The sequence below is a fragment of the Zonotrichia albicollis genome, chromosome 2, assembly GCF_047830755.1.
Source record: "Zonotrichia albicollis isolate bZonAlb1 chromosome 2, bZonAlb1.hap1, whole genome shotgun sequence".
Classification (NCBI taxonomy): Eukaryota; Metazoa; Chordata; class Aves; order Passeriformes; family Passerellidae; genus Zonotrichia; species Zonotrichia albicollis.
In genome coordinates, this window is record NC_133820.1 from 110,024,759 (window position 1) to 110,038,273 (window position 13,515).

General features: G+C 37.8%; 1 protein-coding gene across 8 annotated transcripts in view; it reads right to left on the bottom strand.

Annotated features, from left to right (window-relative positions):
• The window catches only part of MID1 (midline 1), a 249,147-nt gene that overhangs the window by 12,625 nt on the left and 223,007 nt on the right, over nt 1-13,515 (bottom strand). For all 8 annotated transcript variants that reach the window (XM_026793792.2, XM_074536006.1, XM_074536005.1 and 5 more), the window contains 3 exons: nt 12,079-12,222; nt 3,533-3,694; nt 1,317-1,524 (listed from right to left, as the gene is read on the bottom strand). In XM_026793792.2, coding sequence (XP_026649593.1) covers nt 1,317-1,524; nt 3,533-3,694; nt 12,079-12,222 — 514 coding nt within the window. The remainder of the gene's footprint in view (nt 1-1,316; nt 1,525-3,532; nt 3,695-12,078; nt 12,223-13,515) is intronic.

Genomic DNA, 13,515 nt, shown 5'->3' on the forward strand with positions numbered 1-13,515 from the left:
GCTTGCCTCTGGTTTTGAAAAGGAAGATTGTTGAATACTCAGCAAGCCAGGGTTTAAATCACTGGACCTCAAATTTCCATTTCCAACAGATGAATACAGAGGAATTCATTGATTTTAAAATACACTGCTATCTGTCAGCTAATCTGATCTCTCCTTGCTCCTTTAATATGTGGCCCTGAAGAAGGAATGCAAGAATAAACATCAAAGGACACATTAAATATCTCTCTCCCCTCCCCCCACCCCCCCCATTTTGCCATTTTCAAATATGTTTTGCCAGATGTTGGTGTGGTTTGCAGATTCAAATGAACATTTTTGAGACTGGGTTTCAAGCCAAGTTAAGCAACTGTAGGTGAAGACATTTGCTCTGCAAACCATAATTTATGGCAAGATGTGCAGGGCAGAAGGATTGTGAAAATATTCTCATTAAAGGATACTGAGGAAAAATACCAGATTTGTCATATATAACAGAAATGTAAAAGTTCCTCACGTTCTAGAGACACTGCAGTATTTGTTGGACTTTCAACCAACAGAGATTAATCTGCCATAAGGTTTTTTCCCTCAATCCTTAGCGCTGGCACAGACAAACAGCATTTTACTTCTTTGAGACAGTGGGAAATACCTGAAGACCCCACTGATTTTTCCACTCCATTAACTTTCATCGTGGTGTCTTTGAATACCAAAGGATAACATCTCTTCCACTGACTAAAGGCCCTCTGAAATACATCCCTGTATGACACAGAGGATCATTCAGAACTGAAGGAAAGCAGTCTTCTGTTTCCTGCCCCTTGCTTCATTCCCTGGGGCACAGACCTACAGCTCTGCTGCTTCATGTCCCCTTCCCAAAAGCAAATCTGACCTCTGCCCCTGTTAAACTGGATCATCAAGTTGTCCTCAGTTTTATTTATTTTTTTCACAGAGAAGGACAGAAAATCTTGTACATTTAGTAGAGAAGTGATCACATTTAGAAAGTTATCTCTGTGTAAACAAGATGAAAGTTTTTGATCTCTCCAAAAAAAAAAAAAAAAATCTTAATATATACTGTATGTGGGTTCAAAAAACAACCAACCCCAGCTGTGGAGTAAAAGTCCTGTGAAGGCTGCTACATACAAAGATGCATAATCTGACAAATTTATTTCTGGAGTCCAAAAGTGCTGGAGATTGGGAAACTCATCTGACAAACTATTTGAAAACACATGCTTGGCCTGCTCTTATACTGTTCCTGATGTCTCTGCTACTGGTCTCTGTCAGAAAAACTGCGCCAGCACCTGTGTGGTGGGAACCAGTGCTTCTTTTCCTCGACATTTTTATACACGTACCACGTGCTGCCGCTTATCACCACCTCCCAGTAGTGCCGCCCGCTGTCGATGAAGACGTTGCCAGCCACGCCATAGCTGCCCTGGCTCGTGAATCGCTCTGGGGTGTGGCTCTTCTTGGAGGATGTTTCATCCCGCTCCACTGTCAAGTTATCATGAGACACTTTCAACTTTCTATGAGCAGATTTGGGGTCCAGTTTAAATGGCTGACCTAGAGATGCAGAGACAAAGATGACAGAAGAATGGTTTGGCTTTGATTTTTAAAAGGAGAGTGGATTAGCAAGCCTCTAAGAAGCACACAGGATTACATAACCATATTAATTTCCTCCTCTCAAGCATTCTTGAGACAGACTAACCTATCCAGCTCCCTGCAATAGCTAGTTTCTATTGCATAGTCAGTTTACTGTCAACTTCATTGTGCACTAACTTCCCCGTGTTGATAATCCCTGAAAAGAGCCCTGCATAATCATCATGTCCATTATCTCTGACCTAGAGGTAACCAGAATACTCTAATTCTTGCATGTAATTGAAACCAATATACATGCTAATAAAGGTCTGAGGGTTGCTTTTTCCACAGCATATTAGATTTAGAATAACTTGTGTTCTATTAATTCTCTAGGGGCAAAGCTCCATAATAACATCTTCATCATTCCTACAAAAAGTATGTTTTCAAATCCTGCAAAATGAGTCTGAAAATTAGAAGAACTAGACTTGTCTCTTTGTTCACTGACAGCTTTATCTGTAACAAGCACAGTCAACAATTCAGGATTGCTTTGGAATGATGCCCATGTAGTGCTGGATACTGTGCATTAAAAGGAAGGAAGTGAACTGTAACTTGGTCCAAATAATATGGTGCAATAACATTACTCAGGCTGTTGCTCTTGGCAAGTATCTTCGGCTGTAGCACAAGGTTTGTAGACAATAACAGGAAGCTTTTTGGTAAACCAAACCTTGTAGATATATAAAGCCCACCACAATTCTGACAGGCTTGCTCATTGTGTCAGAAAGCAGAATATTTACCTCCACCAAGAGACAACTAGAAAACTACAGCTCCACAAGTGGTCCAGCAAAGCACTTTTCTCTTCTTACTGTCTTTCATATCAAGGGGAAAAACATGTAATCAGAAGATTTGATGGCATGCACAGAAAATTTAAATTAGATCTCACACAAAGCCTGTGTGAGGCACAGGCACATGTACTTAAAATGTAGACTGTTCAGGGCTATCTACTTTTGAAATGTGCATTTAACTACATATTATGAGCAAACATAGAATAAACCCTTTGCAAAGTATTTGGGGGCTATTTCTTACTACTTGACAGCAGTAACATAACTTTCTGCTTGCCTTTCTGACTGCTTAGAGCCTTTGTATGCTAGAACAGTATCTGAAGGATGTCTCTCTGTACTAAATTGTGTCTGGTCACATCACACAGGTTAACAGCAAACAGGAGGAAATCAGAAAGGTGTACATGCCTTTCTCTTCAGACTCCTTCTTGCACCACTCATTATCATCCCTCTTTAAGCACCTTCCCTTACAATAAGCAGGTTTCAGAAAATGCCTAAATTCCAGTGTTTTCTTTCCAACCGTCAGAACTGCCCATGATGACTACATGACTAAAGGACTAGTTTGTGCAAGAGGAAAAAACAGCTGAAAACTAGTCTTAAAATTGCTATTCTACATCTGCTAATAATTTGAGTAACCATTGTTTTTTTGAAGTGGGATCTCTGGCTAGTCTATCACCTTGCTGAACTCCATAAAAAAATGAGGGGGTTGAAGTTAAGAAGCTTTCCAGTGTCCTAAAAAAGAGATAATTCTGGAGGATAAAATTAGACTAGCAATTATCTTATGAACACTACAAAAATAAAATATTTTACTGCAAACATAAGAAAAGTTTTTGCTTTGTAGAGGAAAAAAAATAGACGGGATATTAAAACAAAACCACAAAAGAGTATTTTCAACCATTTCATGTACAATGGCTTAGTTCCTACGCGATATTTCCAGTGATCAAACTACAGATACATCTCTCAAAAAAACCCCAACATATTTTCTGCACTACAGAAGACTAAGGCAATCTTGAATTATATTAAATAAGTGGCTTTCATTTTGGAAACCACTTAAAAAAGTTGAACTTCTCTGTCCTCTTGTATTTTCCAAAGATCAGACCTAAAAAGGAAGGCCTGAAAGGAGAAGACTCTGTGCATCCTGATCTGGTGTTACTCACTGTTTGTCTTGAGCTTGCCAGGCTCGCTGCTGCGGCTGCCAGCCTGATTGATGGCCTTGACAATGAAGATGTACTTGGTGCCACTCTGCAACCCGTGCACCGTGTAGTGGTTCTGTTTGATATTGGGAACAATCATCCAGCTGTCGGCTGAGTTGCATAAACCTGCAATTTTGAACAGAGCACATCAGTCACAGCACACAAAACACACAGAGGGACATTTAGAGCATTCCCAGGCACCCAATGACCAGTATGAGCTTTGCTTCTGTACCTTTTAAAGTGTTGTTATATTTACTGAGCCACTACTTAAAGTCACTAATTCATTTTATCAACCCTCAGCTGAGGCACCTTTTAAATTCTTGCTATGTGAAGTGAACCATAAAAAGTGGGCATTTAAGAAATGGCTCAGTGGAGACACTAGCAGTCTGAGATTTTTCATATCCCAGCACAAGGCATTCTTTATTGCTTAAGAACTGGAGGATTATGGAGATCCCATCAATCTACTGTTTGGATTAATGAACTCAGTTTAAACCTCAGAAAACGAACGTGAGCAGCAAAGCCAGGAGGGCTGGGGAGGCACCTTTGCTGACAGTCCCCAGGTATGCATTCTTCAGAACCTGAAGCAAATCATGGGAGGCCAAACAGGGTAGAGCATGGGCTTCAGGGAAACCTTTGGCTCTTGCACATCAGACTTTGCCAGAAAGTAATCTAAGCCAGTAAATTTAATGGATGCAACTTTTTGATTTATGTCCTCATGATGAGATGCCAGCTGGGAAAGTGCTGGAAAATTTTCGATTTATAAACCTTTTTGGTTTATATTTGGTTTACATTTTATGCCTACCACAGAAGTATAACACACAGGAAATAAGTAAAATTAGGCAGTACCAATATCATAAACAAATCAGAAAAATACCCTATTAAAATGAACTTTGAAATCTTCATAAGTTTTTCCTACTGTCATATAAATGCAATGGCAGTCAATCACCCATACATACAGTTCCATCACTGTATATTTGGAACAGCTCCTGGTCAAATGGATTCCCCAGCCTCTTATTGTAGATGTTTACATAAAGAAAAAATTTAACATTTATGAAGAATATGTTTATTCACAACATTTTATATGGTTTTACAGACAGAAATAGATAGATGCAAGTGGAAGTGTATGGATGTATGCACATATGTAAGGTTGGAAAATGTAACAGAGAAAGGCTGACAGACTTCTTGGCTTCTGTCTTTACTGGGCACAGAACACATTATGGAAGCTGTTGTTATTTACAGACAGCTTTCAGCTTTTAATGGATGTTCTACCAGCAAACCATTCATGAAGACAATCTTTTAGAACTCAGTAGTAATTCAGCTCTGTATATCAGACAATATCAAAACTTTATGTAAAATAAAATGTGAAGGCTACTGTTTACAAAACTGGAGAGAAACAGATCTGTGATATGGGTTTGCAGACTCATAGACAATTCATGGGCATACTGTGAGATTCCTTCCTAATGTGATATGTGCTTTTCATAATAAAAGATCATTAGAATTTAAATCATTTAAATTTAAATCACAGAATTTAAATTTCAAATTTTAATATGAGTATTATGATGTTTGTGTCTCAAAATTTTCTTGCAGTACAAAGCATTTTTGAGAGGCAGGCAGAATAGAGATTCATCTTGCTGTGCAAATGGGTAACTGTGGGACAGTTTCAGGTTAGATTTATACTATCTTGCCACCTAATGAAGAGCTACAATGCCTAACCTATTTTCCTGTGCTCTGAGGAAAGGCAGAAATCAGTGAGTAGTTTCTTTCACTTCCCCAGTTGTGAACATCCTACCAACTGCAAATGCCTCCCTTGTCCACAGAGGAAGCCAAGGTGATCAGCATACATGAGATCTCAAATTTCAGGTATCTAAAATGATGTGAGATGAGTCACTCATCTGTAGATAATTTATATATATATGATTGCATAGAACAAATATCTACGCAATCATATATATATGCCTTTGTCATGAAGAGAAAGAACCCACTTTATAGCCCATGTAACCCCACCCCTTGTAGTGAACTGCTTAAAGCAACATCCGTCCATGTCTTCTCTCACTGAGCCCTACACACCAAATTATTTTTTTAGGCTGTGTGTGAATGGGTTTCCTATGAGGAAAAAAGAAAACAAAGGAAGCAGCTTCCTGACATAAAATATTTCACTGACTACTCAGAGGAAATCTCATCTTTTCCCAGTTTTCCACAGATATTAATCACACACTCCTGTATCTGAACTACCACATTGATTTTGCATTGAGACTAACCTTACTGGTGCTATTGCAAAATAAATTAAAGTATGTTAAAACAAAATTAAGCACTGGTTTTAAAAGGAATTTAATATGATCAAGGAGTCTTTAACTAAAATACCTCTGATAGGATACCAAATAACATATGACAATAAGTGGGATGGATACAGACAGTGGCCCTAGAAGTGTCTTCTCCAACCACAACCACACTTTGAAAGCAAGTTCTCCGGTATGTATAAGCCATATATAAATTGACCATTATGCAGACACAGAAATGCCTAGAGTTTTGGTAACTCATCTAGAAACTAGTTTTGTATTATTCACTACAGCTCTCTAATGGCACATTTTTAAGACTTCCATTGCACTTTTTACAATACCCTCCAAAGGCTGATTGCTCCTTAACCAAGAATAAAACTTTGCTCCAAATAAGTATATAAAGGATAGTAAAGGAACTGTTGCATTGCTATGAGTCTCCCCTTGAGTTCATCCCCTCCTCCTGGGTATGTGGATTTATACATACCAAATATCACTGAAGGCCTTACCTACCCTGAACACTCTGCACAATCAATAGAGAGAGCCATTGGAAAGTTAACATTTGATGGCCAAGGTCCAAATAGAGTATTTCACTTGACTTCTATTTCATACAGGAAAGATTACTTCCAAATGTGGCCATGACCTGACTCATGTTCTAGAGGAAAGCTCTATCCTCTTTGATGACAGAATACATCTTAGGTTTCCTTTCTTTGTCCTTCCACTCTTAGGCATCCCAGACTACTGATGTGCAATAAATGCTGGATGTGCAGTGACTGACTCGGTTATTTTACTTGACAAACCTTGTTGTCTTACACCGCTCAGCTCTTGCCTATGCACCAAAGGACTCAATGATATGTTCTTGTGCTTTCTGACTGTAAGCTCTTTGATAACAGGCTTTAAATTGTACTTTGATTCAAAAATCCTGGGAATTAAGTATTGATGATGCCAAACTACAAGTCCAAACTCCTTCAAAAGGGAGAATAGCTACTTGTGGCAGCCAAGTTAAGCATTTACTTATGAAAGAATAATTTGTCACTGCATCAAAGGAATTTGTCTCCAGTTATGCCCTGTCAGGACAGCCTTTCTTCTCTGAATACAAAAGAATATGATTAAGGAAGTTCAGGGAAATGAACAAGCAGCCTGATCACACTGGCATCCAGGGGAAGTGTTTGCCCCCTCAGCTCCCTGACGGTGGCAGCAGGTGAAGTGGAAAGTACACATCTCCTCACTGGGGAACAGCAGGAGCCAAGGTCTCCCATTGTACCCACTCCTAATCCAGGCTGCATTCAGGTTTCTTGTTTCAAAAACCCAGGGCTTTTTACAGGGTTATGCAGATGGTAAAACAATGTATTTTAAAACTGTAGCCTACAAAAATGTAGAGAATTTAAATTACATCCTGGAACGGTGCAGTGAGCACAGTGATGTCCATACAGGATGTGTGAGTTTTCAAAACAAGTTTCTCAGAGTCTGGAGGTAATAATTTGTAAAGCTATTTCCCTGGTGTTAGCTGTTGATGCACTTTAAAAAACAGATGGGAAAAATCCCAAGATGTAAATCCTCCTAAAATTTACACTGATAGATTTTAATAAAATATATTTTCTTGAAAATTGGAAAAGGAGCACAAAAGTCATAGGAAGGTCATTTAATCTCTTGAGTATTTTAATTATTGTAAAATGTTTTATTTAAATAAATTATTACCAATTCAAATTGGTAAAGCAAATAAGGTAGATGAAAGTAACAACTAGCTCTCCACCCCCACTCTTCATTCCCATCTGAAAAAAAAAAAAGAAAAAAGCAGGATTTCTGAAAAACACATTGATTTTGTTTTAAGAAATACAGTCGTTTTATACTTTTAAAGATGCAAAAGTTTTCCTGGTTTTATCCCAAATTTGCTTTTGTGCCATTAAAAATTCTCACTAAAATCTCTAGTAGAAATCTGAAGACTGTAAGTAATTTTATTAGATTTTATTTTTATTAAAATAAAACTTCCAGAAAGAGGCAAAGTCTAATTAAAATATTAAATTATACTAATATTAAAAATTATTTGGTGAATCATAAATTCACTATTTTTCATTGAAGCTTGGGCTCCTAATTGTCTTAGGTCCTTCCAAAAACTTTTGTCCTCTCTCAAAGGAAGAGAAGTCCTATTACAGTGAAAAGGTTCTGAAAGTAGTACACTGTATCCTTCACAGAGTGATTTTTTTAGAAATTAGACTATATAACTAATTATCCCTGATTTCTTTTACAAGGTAAGAGAGAATGATTTGCTGCTCTTCGTCAAGAAGGGAGAGATGTATTTTTCCTGAAGAATCTTGCATCAGAGCTAGAGAAAAATTTGAACCATCCTGAAACACACTTTAACAAATCCACGATGTTAAAAAAGGGCATACTCAATGAATACTTCAAAATCTATTGAAATGGGGTAATGAAATTATAATGCATGTTAGTTAGCTCGTGACAAAGTAATTTTAAAAGCTTTTACCGTAGTCAGATTGCAGGTGATTAGCTGCCTCTCAGAAATGCAAATATACAAATGGTATAACTCTAAGGACAACTGCTTTAGTAAAAGCCTACTTAATCTAGAGTTCCGTGTTGCTCTTATGCACAGAGCAGGTCTGCCAAGCATTCAATAGCTGAGAAGTTTGGCCACATTTGGAAATAATCTTTCCTGTATGAAATAGAATTCAAATGAAATACTCTATTTGGACCTTGGCCATCAAATGTTAACTTTCCAATTTTTCAGTTAATAAAAAAGAATATAGTTGATTGTGTTGGATAGAAAGTATACTAAAAAAACATAGCATTGCTTGTTTTTGTTACTGAATTCTTAGCAATCTCTGGATGATATATGCCTCTGGTGGGGGAAATGTACTGTGAGTGGAAAGTGCAGTCAGGCTGGCTGTGTGGTTTAAGAAACAGATTCCAAAATAACAGGCTCCATTAGCACGGTAGGTGGGTATGTATGCAAAGTGATTCCTATTGTCTCCAGGGAAAAAGCTTGTGGGTTTAATGCACTACTTGAGCTACTCCCTGGTGACTAATTCATAGCTAAAAACCCACAGAACTGAAGTCAGTCTATGAGCCTGTTTACATTATCTGCTATATGCAACTCACAATACCAATGGGAATTTCCTGGATGTGAGAGAGTAATAAAAATACAGTTATGTGCAACAGCATGCATATGCCATAAATACGAGGAAATTTTTGCTAATCCAAAGTCTAGAACGGGATTAAAAAAACCCCAAAACACAAACCTATCTCCAGTTCATCAAAACTTGAAGGCTGCAGGGCAGCACCTGTTAATGCCACTTACAGTGAGAGCAGCTCTCTGTGTTCAACATCACTACCAAGGTACACTGAGATATTCTAAGAACAGCCTTGGAAAGCCATTTGTAACAGGTGCGATGTTAAATCCTTCTGCAGGATCAAGAACAGAATGTAACAAAGCGAATAAACATCCAAGCAGTGTTCTGAGGATGGGATTGACAGGGCAAGAAGAAACAGTCTCAGGACGTACCAGGGGAGGTTTAGATTGCGTATTAGGAAAACTTTCTTCATGGAAAGGCTGGTCAAGCATTGGAACAGCCTGTCCGGGGAACTGGTAGTGTCACCATTCCTGGGGAGATTCACAAGTCATGTGGATGTGACATTTAGGGCCATGTTTTAGTGGTGGACTTGGCAGTGTTAAGTTAATGGATGGACTCAATGATCTTAGAGGTCTTTTCCAACCTAAGTGGTCCTATGATTCTATGATGTTAGTGTTATTAATCTCCAATACCTGTGTAATTTGGAATGACCTGGGAGAATCTCATATTTTAGAAACCCAGGCAGATTTGAAGCATGTTGGCAGGAAGATCACCATTGGAGGGGTTCAAGTCTATATTAAATAAAGACATTTAAAAAAAGGCTTTACAACATTTAGAAAGGCCTTTCAAATATACTCACACATGCACGCATTTAATGTGGGTTAACATTATAGCTTTCAATTAAACCAGGAAATTTGCATAAGAATTAGCTCTGTTTAAAAAAACTCAAAACAAAAATCCAAACAAAACCAAATAAAACCCAAAAATATCACCAAAAAAAGGAAGAACCATTCTTTCATTTCTTTTTACTTTCATTTAAGGTCTTCAGAGCATTTTGTAATTAAGTTTCTTACAGTGTTGATTTGTTTACTCTTCAAAGTTTTAATTAACTATTTTTGCAAAATGATATTATGGAAGTTGAGACTGCATACTGAGCACCTCATGCTATGCTTGAAAATTATAATGCATCCCTGAAAGCAGACTTATTGATATATGTTTTTCAGATCAAAGCTTTCACCTCCACATGGGAAACCTACACTACAGCTCAAAATAGAAATACCTTGTTATTTATTCACTAGTAAGCAAAGAGTAAAATCCCACATCCCACGCCTGTGGAAATGGTACACCTTTTGCTGCTGCCATGTTCATACATAATGTGCAAGTCAATTACTGAATTGACTTGCACAGCATAAAGCCATAGATAAAAATGGACTAGAAAACAAGCAACACCAGCTTATCATTATCTCTGCTTGGTAGTGATTTGTCAGAGAATGTTGTCCTTCCTTATCTACCTTGCTTCAATTTTTGAAAAATTGCTATTAGACTTTTTTATTATTCTGCTTGCTCAGATGTAGAAGCATGTGCTGAAGTTTATTTGGTCTTTCCAACAGAGTTAAATTTTGCAGTGTGTTCTTCAAAATCAGACTCTTAAGGGAAACACTAAACGGAGGTTTTGACAAAACATTCATCAAATTTTCAATAATCCATCTTCTTCTTTCAGTCAGTCCTGAATACTGTAATACATTCACAGTATGCTACTTAAAAAAGGTATTAAGATGCCAGCACATGAATCCTCAGATGTCCTTTCAGATGGTTTGGAAAATAAACTCCTGCTCTGTGATGGAGAGGATGAGGTGCACAGTAACAGAGGAGTCAGTGGGAGAGTTTGGCTCCGAATTCAAACTTGGCATAGACCATGCCATTTTTCCACTGACATAAAGCATGTAAACATGGCCACTGCACTGACTTTCCTCAAAGTATCTCAACAAATTTTCTTCTTATAAGAAAGTTTTGCAAGAAGAAAAACACTTCTGCCCAGTGTCACATCTAAGCCCATCTAGCTCAGGGCGTGGCCAGGGAATTTGATGCTGGGGAAAGAAGGGGGTGTACAAAGGTTTCAAGGAACAGGGAGAGCACACACTGATCATTTCTCACCTTGCTCTCCCAGGCATCAACAGCTTACAGCCCTGGCAATTCCAGAGCAACTTCACTGCACTTCATTGCTCTCAGTGTATTTTTCTTGCATGACCTGTCCAGGCATTTCTTGAACTCAAAAACACACCAACCCCCTGTGGTGATGAGTTCCCTATCTAAATATGTGTTGACTTGAACAAACTCCACATTTTGATTGATTTGGCTCATTTCAGAATCCTTGTTTAATAAAACAAGTCTGTGTCAGCTAGTGGAATGCCCATTAAATATACAGAGACCAGGAAGAAGTTGAATGACTCCTCCAAATTCATAGTCAAAGACCCCAATGATTGCAGAACACTGAATCCAGAAACGTTGACTTCCTGACCAAAGATTAGACTATTTTTTTTTTTGAGGAAAAGTTATTTAACAATAAAGCAATACAAAATCTAATTAAGTAAATTCAGCCATTAAAGAAAGTCACAGACTCAAAACATAGAGTGTACTCATAAAAAATGTGCTATAGTACAAAATATACAATGTCTGTTAATCTCATATTAAATAAAACCAAGTTAATTTATAAATTGTTGTTCTACTGATGTTTTCTGATTTAGCCTGTAGTTCAGTGAGACCTATGCTTCATAGCCTTGAAGACAATAAAAATCAGAGGGAAGGACTTAATCTGTATTTCAGATAAAGGTCCAGACGTCAAGCTTATATAAATGACAATGGGGCTGCAGTTCTAAGTAATGACCAGCTCAACACAGGCTCCCATGTGCACACTGCCTGACTAGTGCAGAGAATGGAAATGAGATCTTTGAACTTGCTACATCTGCAAAAAGGGACTTGGGATGCCTTTTAAAATCATTATTGGTTTGGATTGAAAATTTTGGCTTTAAATCTTTCTAGAAAATAATTTTTTCCTTTTGTTCTTGACATAGGAGTGTATTTATCTTTAAAGACACTTGGGTTTCATAGAAACCATGAGGGAACAACGAGAAAAGAGAAGGTTTATACTCACTAACAACGTTGGCTTGTCCAGTGAAGATGGTGTACTGCAGCTCATAGGAAACCACACAGAACTCATCATCTGATGTCCAGTGCACAGTGATGGTATCATAGGAGGCTGTACAGAGCTCTTCCCGAATGGTGGGAGGGTTGGGAGCTGTGAGACACAACACAGCAGCACAGTCAGTGAAGTGCTTCCCCTCTCCCCTGAGATTAGGGGATGTAGTTGATGTATGAGATTGCAGAGACATCATCCAACAGACTTTTCAACAACTTTTCACTAATTCCAGTGCTAACTTTGATTATCAATTAACTGTTAGGAAGGAATTCTTAATAACAACATAAAAACCTAGGAACTCCAGATTTTGAAAATATTTTGTATTAAAGTAGCTTTAGTTCCAGGTGCCATAGACCAAGTGATGTGTCTGTGTCACATTAGATGGATACAATGACAAGTTACTTTTTCTAAGATTGTTCATCAAACTTATCAAAATTTCATTGAAGCATATCAAGAGGGAGGGTCAACACTCTTCACTGTTGGTTTGAAAGCAGTGTTTGCCCAGCCTATCTTATCAGAGATGGCCATAAGTGGCATTGTGGTGGTGCATCCTTCCTGGCCCTGCTCTAGGCTGCACTATGATTCATTAGCAACAAGTATTTTAAAAGTATAATTCTGGGGAAGCTGCCAACACTCATACTTTCATGTCCAATCTTCTCCTCTCTCCATTTTTATTGATCTCCTACCTATCCTTTCCAACACAGATACATATCATTTCTGCTGGTTATAAAATTCACATTTTGCAGCATTAAAAAAAGAGTTCTTATCATAACATAATGACTATATGAATATTACAAGCAAATAGTCACCCAGGAGCCCTCTGTCTCTCTGTTTTTATAATCAACAGCAAAATCTTTGTGTAGCAAGATATACAATCTTTTCCCATATTAACACATGAATTTGTTCTAAAGACCTACTTAAAGTGAAACTTGAAGCAAATTACTGGAGTCAAATTTTCCTGTTTGCAATCTTTAAAAAGCCAAACACCTAAATAACAAAGAAACGAGTCTGTGTTCCTGAGGGATGTCCCTGCATGCTTATCTCAGTGGGAGCTTCATTCCAAATCATCTTCCCTACAAGCCACATCATGAAAAGAGGAATCACAAATCCTTTTGCTTTAATAGTGTTTCTCCCAGCTGTCACAGAGTGAAGAAGGAGGGTACTCAAGCTGAAACAACCAAATTATGTCTGAATTGAAGGAAAAGTAAGGCAACTATGAATGTTTGTGGTTTGGTTTTGAGTTTCTTTTTCTGTCAGCTCTTTAACCTCTGATAGCCACAAATAATAGCCTCAAAAAAAGTCTCCGAAGGAATTCCACCTTTACTTTTGCAAGATCTTATTTTTATAAAACATCTATTTTTTTCCATCAAGAATTTTTATGGATCATGTCTC